Source organism: Fundulus heteroclitus, unplaced genomic scaffold, assembly GCF_011125445.2.
Source record: "Fundulus heteroclitus isolate FHET01 unplaced genomic scaffold, MU-UCD_Fhet_4.1 scaffold_54, whole genome shotgun sequence".
In the NCBI taxonomy this organism is placed as follows: Eukaryota; Metazoa; Chordata; class Actinopteri; order Cyprinodontiformes; family Fundulidae; genus Fundulus; species Fundulus heteroclitus.
This window is the reverse complement of record NW_023396967.1, coordinates 1134542-1147172: the sequence shown is the minus strand read 5'-3', so window position 1 is coordinate 1147172 and position 12631 is coordinate 1134542. Positions and strand designations below refer to the sequence as shown.

At 41.0% G+C, this 12631-nt stretch overlaps 1 protein-coding gene across 1 annotated transcript; it reads left to right on the top strand.

Annotated features, from left to right (window-relative positions):
• Nucleotides 1–1004: 1004 nt before the first annotated feature.
• Nucleotides 1005–11104, top strand: LOC105926086 (glutathione hydrolase 7). Its single transcript, XM_021316301.2, has 17 exons — nt 1005–1329; nt 1508–1646; nt 1960–2545; nt 2784–3010; nt 3200–3351; nt 4486–4603; nt 4696–4763; nt 5161–5234; nt 5372–5565; nt 7256–7343; nt 7641–7768; nt 7863–7951; nt 8040–8192; nt 8278–8392; nt 8487–8624; nt 8734–8833; nt 10486–11104. The coding sequence occupies exons 3-17, from the start codon at nt 2323–2325 to the stop codon at nt 10656–10658; spliced, it is 2040 nt and encodes a 679-aa protein (XP_021171976.2). The 5' UTR covers nt 1005–1329; nt 1508–1646; nt 1960–2322; the 3' UTR covers nt 10659–11104.
• Nucleotides 11105–12631: the final 1527 nt, after the last annotated feature.

Below are 12631 nucleotides of genomic sequence, written 5' to 3'. Positions count from 1 at the left end.
TCTGCTTCCAAGTTTGCTTATAGAAAATGAGAAATTTTATAAGCAAACCAAAGAAAGTTTTATGAAAATTAATACAAATAAAATGTTCTTTAAATAAGTGTGCAAATGAAACATTAATAACAGGCGATTAATGTAGCAACCTGTAGTTGTCCACATGAAAACAGGAGATGCTAAGGAGGAGATGCTAGGTGTTAAGGAGATGCTAGGTTTTAAAAATGAAATAAATACAGACGTGTGTCTTTATTTATTTATTTATCTATATTAATTTAGATGAAATATATGTTGAGACATGAAATAGCACCCTGTGGACTTAAGTCAACAGAGATGGCATGGTATGGATTTAAACAGGCCATTTATTCTCAACAATCCTTTAATAGGGCTGAATTAAAATAATTTTGAAAAAAATGAGAAACAAAAGGACAACAGAAATACCTCTAAATTGTTTTTTTTTTTAAAGTAATTGCCAATTATCAAAGCTGCTTGATAGCAGTTATTGTCACTGAATGTGGTTCAACCAATAATTAAATTAAGTCATAATCTGAAAATCACACTTCTGCTATCTTCGTTTGATAGTAAAAATGGTCTCCCTACCTAAAAAAGGGAAATGGGGCAATAGAACATACACAAAAATGCTAATATATGTGCCCAGCACTGTACATGTTCAGTGTAGAATGAGGCCTGAACAGTTTGAACATGTAAAATAACTCAGAAAAAAAAAAAGTTCAAATTCAGCCCAGGCGCCTTTAAAAATAATTAAACAAAGTACCTTTTAATTATAGCAACTTCAGTGTCATCAGCCCCGGCAGTGTACAGTTATATTTTCTTAGAGTACTTACACCCAGCACAAGGATATTAATGCACAAAAGTCCTGCCATACAGGGGGCCATTTTCCACCTTTTTGCCTTGGGGCGCCCAATGTTGGGTTGCCTTCCTGGGCAAAAAGCCTCTAGAGCCGCCACCCGTGACAAATAGTATACCAAAAAAAAAAAAAAAAAAAAAAAAAAAAAAACTAGAGAAAGTAACCATAGACTCTGACATTTGAGACTTTCTACGTCTTTCCCCAGTTTTCAGTTGGCGGCGGAGGACAAATAGGCCAAATTAGATGGGAGGGTTCACAGCTGAGCAGGTTTAAGCACCTGCTAAGACCTGTTTATCCACTCTTTCCAGTTCACCAATACCGATAGGGAGCCAGTCCAGGATGGCTCAGGGGGCGAGTTTCCCCCTCTGGTTGCTGTATTGATAGAGATGTGTGAATAGCTGGAGGATTTTCTGCCTTTTCAGGAACCCAGATTTCATCCGACAATCCAGGCCGGAACTTCTTCCACTGAAGTAAGTCTGACATTGGTGTGGCGAAGGAGGTTGAAGGATATTTGCGGTCCAATGAGGACGGCAACACATTCAAGGCTTCCCAATTTGCTCTTTTAGCCATACTAAAATTATCATTATTTTTTTAAACTATATGTTTAAACTCCGGCATTTAACCCTAATAAATCCCGACACTCAACAGGAAGCGAGCTTCGTGTCTGCGGACTCTCTCCGGTCGCTGTGATGACTCCGTCCTCCTTCCTCACCTGTCCGGTTTAAAAGCCCCACATAACGCCGCCTGGGAACGCTTCTGTACGAACAACATGAATTTCACCACAAAGGTAGGCATTATTATCTCACGGTGATGTTATTAGAAGCCGTATACGCAGAGAGACGCGCTAGCTGGCGGCTGCGTGGTAAATAAACAGCAATCCAATCGGAGAGTTATAACAGGTAATAATAACGCGGTTGTTTCTTATAATAACAAACCTGTTCATTGCCTGGCTTTTCCAGGAAACGTGTTTCGATATGTCAATATTTGGTTTACGTGTTAAGTTTTTTTTAAAATGAGACGGAGCTCGTCACAGCCGTTTCAAGGAAGCCCGATTATGTAAAACTAGTCAATCTGCATTGGTTTGTTGTTGTTGTCTTCAGGTGGAAGAAAATGCACCATCATCGGAGCTACACGCGTGTGCTTTGGCCCGATGAGGTGTTCCCCAGCCAGGTCCCAGCTGCAGCGATCTTAAAGGCGCACACGAACCAGCAAATCCCTGCAGGAGAACTGCGAGTTTAACCAGGATATATATATTTATATATAAAGGGGGGAGAGAAACTGCTGGATCCGGATTTGTTCTGCATCGCAGCAAAACATCAGCGGCACATCAAAAAAAAGAGAACAACCCCACGTTTGTCGTTTTTTTCTTCGCTCGCGTTTTTTTCAGCAGCCATGGGTTTCCGGGCCTATAATTGAAAGCTTGAGGAAGCAGACGTGAGAAGAGGATCCCCCCCCTGCAAGTCATGCACAACAGCCCTGCTCCAGAGGCCGTGGCAGCCTACCACGGCGGCAGCCCGGCCGATAAGGATGCCAACCCAGAGACAACCTTGGGGAGCGCCTACTCTCCGGTGGACTACATGAGCATCACCAGCTTCCCCAGGCTGCCAGAGGACGATGGCGTGTCTGGAGAAAACACCCTGAAGTCCCGCAGAGAGGACGACAACGTCCTGAGTGAGCAAGACACAGGTTGGTCATGTAGACTCAGGAGTCATTATGCAAAAAACAAACAATGCTTCCTAAACTCTGTGCTGGGGGAGTGTGTGAAGACGAGCTTATCTGGCCTGTTTATTTAAATCTGTGGTTGAATAAATCCGCCACACGTGTCTAATTTCACCGCATGCTGTCCTGATTCAGAGGTAAAATCTGCATCCTTTTTGCTCTCCTCTCTTCCGCCCGCCTCTGATTTACACTTTTCTCCTCCCAGACCCAGATCTGTTCCTGAAGTCGGCTCGCCTGCAGCGTCTCCCCTCCTCGGCTTCCGACTTGGCCAGCCATGACGTTGCCTCCCTGCGGGAGACCACCGTTGACCCTTTCACCGAGGACTGCGCCTGTCAGCGGGACGGGCTGACCGTCATAATCACGGCCTGTCTCACCTTCGCCACAGGGGTCACCGTGGCCCTCATCATGCAGATCTACTTTGGCGATCCACAGGTACTGGTCTGTTGCTACTTCCTGGTATGTCGACGGGAGCCACGTTGCAACACTTCTGCTTCTCTCAAACGATTAATTATCAGATTATGGCTTAATGCCCTGTGTTGGCCTACGCCCATGTAAGCGCTTTCAAAATAAAGGTGTGCTGAAGAGGCTTCCTTCAGCTTTGTTGTCCTTTTGTGTTTTAAGGTCTTTAACCAGGGGGCGGTGGTGACGGATGTGGCTCAGTGCACATCTCTCGGGTTTGACGTTTTGGGAAAGCAGGGGTCCAGTGTGGATGCTGCCATCGCTGCCGCTCTCTGTTTGGGAATTGTCCACCCTCACACCTCTGGCCTTGGGGGGTGAGTTATGAGAAAGGGCCGTGCCTTACAGAAACATTAAAACCCATTAATCATTTTATAGTTTCTCATGTTATACTGCAGACCTTGTTTCAAAGAGTTTGAAGATTTTTTATTGTCACAGCGTCTTTTTGGACTCTCCGGCTAAGAGTACACATAACAAACAACAGACATTGAACAAAGATTACAGTTTTTTTCACATTATAGTGTGCAAAAGATAAAAAAAAAGGAAGATCTTGTCTTCAGGTGGAAGAAATCGAGGGTTTATAGTAATTTGTGTGCGTGTGTGCACTTTGAAAAATAAAAATCCAAAAACGTGGGTGGGTGTGCATTTGCATTCATCTCCTGTTTCTCTGACACTAATACATCAAATCCAGTGTAACAAATAACCTTTCGAAGTCACCTTGTTAGCAAAAGAAAGTACAGTGGTTATAGCATGAACCCAGCTGCTCTGTGAAGGCCTCAGAGATTTTTTTTAATTTTTTTTAGAGAACATTAAAGAAACAGCTGGATGATTTAAGACCAAGGAACAAAGCAGACATGCCGATGACAAAGTTGGGTAGAGGTTTAAATACTTTTTAAGCTACAAAACATCATGCTAAGCTTTTAACATCTGACTCCGTGCTGTGTAGTCCATCTTCTGAATATTGAATGAGTATTGCACAACCGCAAAAAAGCCGCCCACCTAAATAGACCGGCTGGGAAGGGGAGCATTAGTCGGAGAGCAGCCAAGATGGTGGATCTGAAGTAAGCTGCAGAGAGCAACAGCTCAGGTGGGAGAATTTGTTGATTGGACAATTAGTTAATCAAGCACTCCCCAAAATCTGGCCTTTGTTAAAGAAAGACCAAAAGAAAGCCAAAATACCACAGAAGTCGTGTTTTCCACAAGGCAAATAGAGAACAGAGAATTGATCAGGCCAAAATTAGATTAGACGTTTAAAAAAACTAAACATGGTGTTCTTTTGACTTCACAGTCATGCGCTGCTCTGTGTTGTTGTTGCTTTTTTTTCACATAAAATAATATTAAGGAACATTGTAGTTTGTGAAATCTTTGCGTGCTCTGGGTTTGCCTCTGATAAATTGTTGTGGTGCTTGTCCCTTGTCTGAATGCCTGCTTCGCTCTCTTTTGACGTTTAGTGGTGGCGTTATGTTGGTGCACGACATCCGTAAGAACGAGACCCGAGTGATTGACTTCAGAGAGACGGCACCGTCTGCCATCAGCGAGGACATTCTGCTCACAAACCTCGACCTTAACGTACGTTTATCATCTTTTTATTATCGTGCTAGAAGCGGGCAGATAAAGGTTTAAAGTTTCCTCTAACGTGATGTTTATATGTTGCTTTACAGTCAGGGTTGTTGGTGGGAGTCCCAGGGATGCTCAGTGGGATGCATCAGGCTCACCAGCTCTACGGCAGGTCCTTATTCAACAATATTCTCTATTCTATCTGTAACAGGACATTAAAATTTGCATTCTGTTTTCATTTCTTCTATTTGTTTTATCTTTCCTTGTTGTGAATTCTTTCAAAACTCTATTCTACATTTATTTTTGTACATTTTAAGATAACTGCAGCAAATTGAGGCTCTTAAGGATCTAAAAAAAATCTAGACCTGACTGTGATCTGAGAGCAAAACCGTTGTCTTTTGTAGTCAGATTGTTGACGGTTATGTTATTATCATAAAACAGTTGCCTCAGTTGTTAAGCAGTATTTTATGGCACTACATATCTTGGTTTATCAATTTAAAATGACTAACTGAGGATTACTAGCATGTAGTTATTAGGTCGTTTGTTGACTTGCTCTTTTGTTTTGCTAGGTTACCGTGGAAGGATGTTGTTTCCATGGCAGCAGATGTAGCCAGAAATGGATTCAACGTTACTCATGACTTAGGTAATTATAGGTTATTATCATGCCAGACCCCGGGGGCAACTAATTGTCTTTACTGTCGCTCCACATAAAGTGATGGCACACCAACTTCAGCTGTGATCTCATCCGACTCTCCCTTTTATTCATTTATTCCTTTGCAGCGGAAGCTCTGGATAAAGTGAAGAATCAGAATGTGTCAGATGCATTTCGGGATTTGTTCCTCCCCAACGGTCAGGCTCCTCTTTCCGGACTGTTCACTCAGCGGCCCGATTTAGCTGCCATTTTGGATGCCGTGGCAGATAAAGGAATATCAGAGTTCTACACTGGGGACCGGGCACGGGAAATGGTGGAAGCAGTAAGGAAGAAGGATTTCGCTCTTATTATTTCAGCAGTCATGTTTTCTTCATAGCGTCTAGGCAAAATCCCAAATATCCTGCAAGCCCCAGAGGTTTAGTTGTACTTTCATTTTGCTGCATATTTTGTTATTAACGATTAACTTGTGTCATATTGTAAATTTATAGGGTACACAGTATTATCACAAACAGACATTCTGTTAAATTGTATAGAATTTGAACTGTTTTAGCACAGTTTAACACATTTAAAATCATCCGTTGGGTCATGCTTTGAAAAAAAGTTAAAGCTGGGAACTGGTTTATACAGCAATGATAACACTTTTGATTGTGTAGCTTTGATGGATAAGCTGCTGATAGTGTAGAGATTCGTGTTATGCAAAGGACATTTCTGCATTAGCAGGGAAACACGGTTACTTTAAAAGCAGGAGAGCACAATCTGAGAATTAGGTTACTATGAACCAAAACACAGCAGCTGCTGTTGTTAGAAGCCATGAAATGTTTCAAAAGAAACCTTCATTCACGGTGATGGAACAAGTTAGCAACTTTGTTGGTAGCCGTGACGTTTGGCTTGGTGTGAAGCTGTTTGGAAGAGAAAACACAAGGTGCTGAAATACTCCAGAGTCCAGGTTATGCCCAGTAAATGGCTCGCTGTGTGGTTTACATGTGCCTTAGTGGATTGGAGGAAGCTGGACCTCCAGTTCATGAACAGATGGCGGTACACCTGAGATGAAATACGTACCAAAGAGAGTTAAAAAAAAGATTTCTTATTGTCTTTAAAATAAAAATCTGAAAATTGTGGGATTAATTTGTCTACAGCCCCATGAGTCAGTACTTTGCAGAAGCATCTTTTGCAGAAAATCTACTAGCATTTCACATCCAGACACAAAAAATGCTGCGCACTCTGCTTGGCAAAATATTCAGATTTATTTGGATTTAGGTTTGGACCATGTCAATTAAAAAAAAATCTGCTTTGATCTAAACCATTCGTTGTTGCTCTGGCTGGATGTTTAGGGTCATCCCTCCTTTATATAGGGGTTGGTTGCTTCTGAGTTCTCAATTAAAGCAGCCGCCCTACCAGCTGGATAAACATCTGCAAATAAGGAACAAGGAAATCACTTAAATCAGTCGCTATTGTTGCTGATGAGGTGGAAAGCTTTCTGTTTGGTGAGTCCAGCTCTCACACACGGTAAGAAAAGCTTAGCTTGCTGACAGATCCTAAAGTGGGTCAGATCAGACTGTTGTATGTAGGACACGGAAAAACTTTGTTCCTCATCGCCACCCTGAAAATGTATTCTCCCACTGCAACTTGTCAGGAAGATATATTTAACCCTGGTAAATAGTCTTGGTTAACAGACAGACATTCAAGGTACCCCTTAGCAAAAAGTAGTATACTTGAAGTTAATTTTATTAAGTATACTTAAGTATAAGCTTAAGTCCTTTTTTTTAATGTAGGCCTCCTTAGTCTTATACTATACTATTGTTAAGCATATACACTATGGTTTATAAAAAGTAAACTACAAGTACAATGGCTCATTTTAGGTATGAAATAAGTATAATTGTAGTACACTTGAATAAACTACTTTTTGCTAAGGTACTGCTTATACAGCATCTCGCTTGCTTTTTTTCACTGATAGAATATGTTCTACAACGGTAAATGTAGGCGTGTTAAACCTAATTCCAGCTTTGTAACAGGTGCAAGCAAGAGGCGGCGTGCTCACAGAGGAAGACTTCGCAAACTACAGCACTGTCATCCAAAAGCCAGCGGAAATCACCTATCAAGGTATATGTTCATTAATACCCACCTGAGCAACATTGATTCGACCTGGTCTGGATCACTTTTTTCCTGCCACTCCTCTGGGTTTCCGAGATTATCCTGATAATAGGCTAAATGTCCATTTCTCAAGTTTGACAAAAATGGAATGAATTCTTCCTGTTTGATATCATTAAATCTTTAGTATAAATAAAACATGTGCACGTGAGCATTATGTGACAGCACAACAACATCATTCCAGATGTCTCTTTTTTTACTTCAGAAGTAATACATGTGAAGTCTTATGATCTGTTGGTGTTTTTGAAGGACATCATGTCATGGCCGCCCCAGCGCCGCATGCAGGGGTTGGATTGATCACTGCGCTCAACATCCTTGAAGGCTACAACATTACCAGCCAAGTACCCAGAAATGGCACTTACCACTGGATCGCAGAGGTAGATTTTAATCAAAAACAAATCCGAATTCTAAAGAACGAACGTTATGAATGCATTTTTATTTTCTTCCTCCTGTTTTATTTAACCTTCCCAGGCTGTGAAGATAGCATTGGCCCTCGCCAGTGGGCTGGGAGACCCTATGTTTAACACTTCGGTCTCAGAGACGGTTGATAAGATGCTGAGGTAGAAATGAATCCACCGTCTAAGAAGGTAAATCTTTCTCACCCTTAATAAGACATTTGTACAGAACCCTTTCCCTTTGGTCTTCCAGTAAACCGCAGGCTTCCCTACTCCGGCAGATGATCAGCGACTCCCAAGCGTTCCCTGTCAGCCATTACACTACATCCTTTTCGATGGAGGACGGTGCAGCAGCTGCACAGGTCATGGTTATGGGCCCAGACGATCACATTGTTTCAGTTGTGAGGTACGTCTTATTGAAAAAAAAAAAAAAAAACTGATATTATAAAAGTTGCAAAACTGAGATCTTGGGTACTTTTACTTTCTTTCAGCTCCCTAAATAAACCGTTTGGCAGTGGGATAGTGACTTCTTCAGGAATACTTCTGAATAGCCAGATCCTCGACTTTTCTTGGCCTAATAAGACCCTGAGCTCATTACCTAACCCTGTGTGTATAACCTTCATCTTTATTTACCTTTTTACTGAATTGTGTGTTGCATTGTCTTATAGCTCCTATTGCATTACTTTCCTCCTTGCTGTAGTATAACAGCATTCAGGCCGGGAAAAGGCCCATGTCCTTCCTGATGCCCACAGCGGTGAGACCAGCTGTGGGGCTATGCGGCACGTACGTAGCCGTTGGATCTTCCAACGGAGAGAAAGCTCTGAGCGGCATCACACAGGTTATTACATTTTTTTAGTGCACTTTTCACAGTCCTCTCTACTAGCCCTGTAACAGTAATTTGTATTTTATTGCTATTACAGTTCCAATAATGCTCTACTCCTTTACAGGTACTGATGAATGTTCTCTCTTCACGCAAAAACATGAGTGACAGTTTAGCCTTTGGGAGACTCCACCCACAGCTGGAGCCCAACACACTCCTGGTGGACGGTGAGTTTTTCCCTCCAACTTCCTCGTTTGTCGGGCCGGGTGCAAACATTGGCGTGCCGTTTAATTTTTAGGGCAGGATTAATGTATCATACCGGGATAAGTTAGATTTCCAAAAATAAAGAGAAAATGATATGTGATTAGGAATAAATGGAGTCTTTTCAATGAAGTGTCAAGTTCAATTTAATGTGTTCAGAAAAATCTATCCCCTAGTTTACCTCTCTCGCTCTAAACAGCTACTGTTACGGATTGCCCTCCTCTCCGTGCTTGTACTTTTAGCCACACACTTTCTTATGCACTCTTTGGGGACAAAAAATTAGATGAGTACAGTTGGAAGAAGGAAGCTTGCCTCTGGCAAACATAAACGGCAGCTGTCAGTTGTGTAGTTACTTAACCTGACTCAAGCCAGACGCATGTCGCTCCGCCTAGCTCCACTCACATCCATCTGGGACACCGCCATAGGAATTGCCTTTATTGAAGGCTGGGGGTTATCAAAAATTCTTGCATATGATTGGATAAGCCACTTGTCTGTCATCTTTATCGACGTGCTATTTCAACCACTCACACCGAAGCTAACCCGTGACGTTGATGAGTGTGACGCAGGAAAAAAACAAAACTTTTTATGTTTTTATGTGTTTGCGGCTCTAGTGGCACGCGTTTTATTGACAGTGAGCTGACAGGAAGAGGGGCAAAGAAAGGCGGCAAAGCGCCGCGGGTCGGAGTCGATCCCGGGCCGACCGCGTTGAGGACTAAAGGCCTCCTAATATGGTTTGCGCTAACCGCTGAAACATGTTCGGTTATAATCTACCTTTTTCAGCTGATCAGAGTTCAGAGTCTAGGACCTTCTCTCTAGTAATCCATGCATTTTGTTTTTTCTGGAACATAAACATTACATGTCAGCGAGACCCATAGACCTGATCTCCAGGCTGGACAAGAACCCATATTTATCTTGCCACCCTGCACAGAGAGAAGGATAAATGAGGAAAATGTCAAAGAAACCTCACAAAAACCGGCTTATTGGCTTCACCGCACCTCCATATAACCATTAGATGCTTTCCATACGCCAACTGGTCTTTCCTGTTCTACTGTCACAAATGCAAAGCTTTTTTTTTTAGCTTTAACTATACAGTGACTTTAAGTGGAATGTGCTTTAGTCAGCTGAGACTTAAATTCAGCCTCTTGGCAACAATGGATGTGCACCATAGACCACTGTTAAGTATGGTGGGGGGTCTGTGTTGGTGTGGACCTGCTTCTTTTACAAAAGCTCCTGACACCCTGTCAGAGAGCTCAACATCGTGGATTCTTTTAAATACCAGCGACTTTTAAATGAAAGACAAGGATACTATACCAGAAAACAGAAAATGGGACATCATATGGTCTTCCGGTGGGATAATGATCCAACACACATTGCCAAATAGACAGAAAACTGTAACAACAGATGGAAAAACAGACCCAAAATGATCTGATGATATAACACAAAGATATGTTTTGGAACCTTATGAAATGTTATAGCAAACAACTACTGCTGTATCGCTGCCAAAGTAGATTGTTGTGATTGCTACACCCTTTGTGAATGTTACATTTATTATACAAGAAAAGAATGTCTTAAGCTGAAGTCTAAACTTTTCTTTTCTCTTTAACTACCTCTGCTATAGCCGAGTTTTTAGAGGACGACGTGGAGCTGCTCCAGGAAAAAGGACACAAAGTCGAACGGATGGACGTTCTCTCCTTGGTGGAGGGCACGCGGAGAACCAATGATCTCATCATCGGGGTGAAAGATCCCCGTAGTGCCGACGCTTCCGCCCTCACTATGTCCAACATGCCTTAGTGCATTGCTTGTTTCAGTATCCAGATATGAATGTAACGGTAAGAGAAGGTTTTTAACAAGGAAGGAAATGAGGCTAGTGAACAAATACAACACCAAACTAATCCACTCTGCAAACATCTAGCAGCAAGAACACACGCAGGTGTCTGTCAACTAACATGGTTGGAAGCAGATCGTCTTTCAGAATGCTAACAAAGTACAAATTAGCTCCACTCTAATGTTGTTAATAATGACACCTACTGTCACAGCCTCAAGTACCGTCCACTCACAGAGTACACATCCTGTAAAGGTGCACATCCATCCCAGAAATAGCTTAAAAGTCAGCTGCTTGTGTTATGTACATGTTGAGTTTATTACTGATTTAATGTGATGCATTCCATGGGAGGGAAAACAGAAGGATGAAAAGGAAACTGTTTTTTTTTTTTTACGTCTTAAGTTTCCGAGTTTTGCACTAGCTGTCGGGAATTTGGAGCGAGATTCCTGAGGAAGAAAATAGTTGGACGAAAGAAAAGGTTTACCAGACAGAAAAGCCATCATTTATAACACAGGCATGGCATGCAGTACATTTGAATCACCTTTGTTTACTTTGTAATTGCATTTCACTTTCTTTCAAATAACAACCGTAATCTTAGTGCTAAGATTGACACCTGTTACAAAGCCTCGCTGCGTCATACCTGAGCATTAGCGTCACAAACCGAACAATTACCTCCCCTGCTCTTTCTGTGGCACGTAGCTGTGATTAGATGTCATATGGTAAAGCTACTGGAACTTTAAATGTCGCATTGACTTTTTGAGATCACGCTAAAAAAGTGTTTAAATACCAACTTTGAAATGTCTGTTCTGTTCTCGTTACCAAGATAATTTTATTATGTTCAACAGGCTTTAGATATTTAGATATATAATTGTTTTGATGAGTGCAGTTAAACAAATTTTGTAGAAACTAAAGATCCATATTTTCTTTTCTTAAGTTGCAGGGTATATGTTCTCAGAATCAAAATGGTTGGATTCTTTGAAAATAATTTAATGTGATTTCTATTTTTATAGTAAAATTTATTTGGCTGTGTACATTTTTATCATTGTTATAGTGGCACGTACCAATCAGTGCATCGTATTTGTGTACCAGTGGAATTTTATTTAAGGTATGAGCAAGCTGTTTTTGCTTACGTTACCACTGAAGCATAAATGCCAATCTTGACTGAGCAGATCGGTTCTGATCTTTAATTTTTTTTTGGTGTGGTGGGGTTGGTATAAATGATGTCTGCTTTTTTTGTGTGGATGTATGATTTACATAAATATCAGCTCTGCCCAAACAGAAGTCAAACAGCGTACGTCCAAACAATAAAGAATGTTTCACCACTTGTTTCTATCAGTTGTTTTTTTATTTGAATAAGGTTTTAAATATGCAAGACAGAACATTTTAAGACAGTCGGTTGTAAATATTAGCAAAAAAAAGAGAAACCTTCGATTGAAAAAATAACTGAGGTAGAAACTATAAACGGGGTAAAAAGTGATCTTTTAAAAAGAAAACTGACTAATATTTAAAATGTTTTGAATGATGTATGTGTCTTTCTGATTGCTAATTTGAGGAAAAAAAGCATGATGATAATTTTTTAAGTACAAACCGTTTGTTGAGTTTTGGAGTTCTCTTCACTTCATTGACATATTGTGCTGCCAAAATATAGCTTCAGGTCCACAAAAAGAAAACAACAAATTACATTTTATTTACACATAAAAAATTAATTTCACACACTAAACTCAATTAAAACCACAGAGGGAAAATATATATTTAATGAGAGAATGTGTGTGTGTGTATAAAATTTATATATATATATATATATATATATATATATATATATATATATATATATATATATGGCAACCTGTCCGTGTACCTCGCCTCTCGCCCATTGACAGCTGGAGATAGGCATCAGCACCCCTCGTGACCCCACAAGGGATAGGCCTGTTTGAAAATGTAT

Bases quoted from the DNA above. Each gene is read 5' to 3' on its own strand.
- LOC105926086 (XM_021316301.2), top strand. From the start codon at position 2,323: ATGCACAACAGCCCTGCTCCAGAGGCCGTGGCAGCCTACCACGGCGGC. The intron at 2,546-2,783 runs GTTGGTCATGTA...TTCTCCTCCCAG, and splicing joins CCTGAGTGAGCAAGACACAG to ACCCAGATCTGTTCCTGAAG. The intron at 7,952-8,039 runs GTAGAAATGAAT...TTGGTCTTCCAG, and splicing joins ACGGTTGATAAGATGCTGAG to TAAACCGCAGGCTTCCCTAC.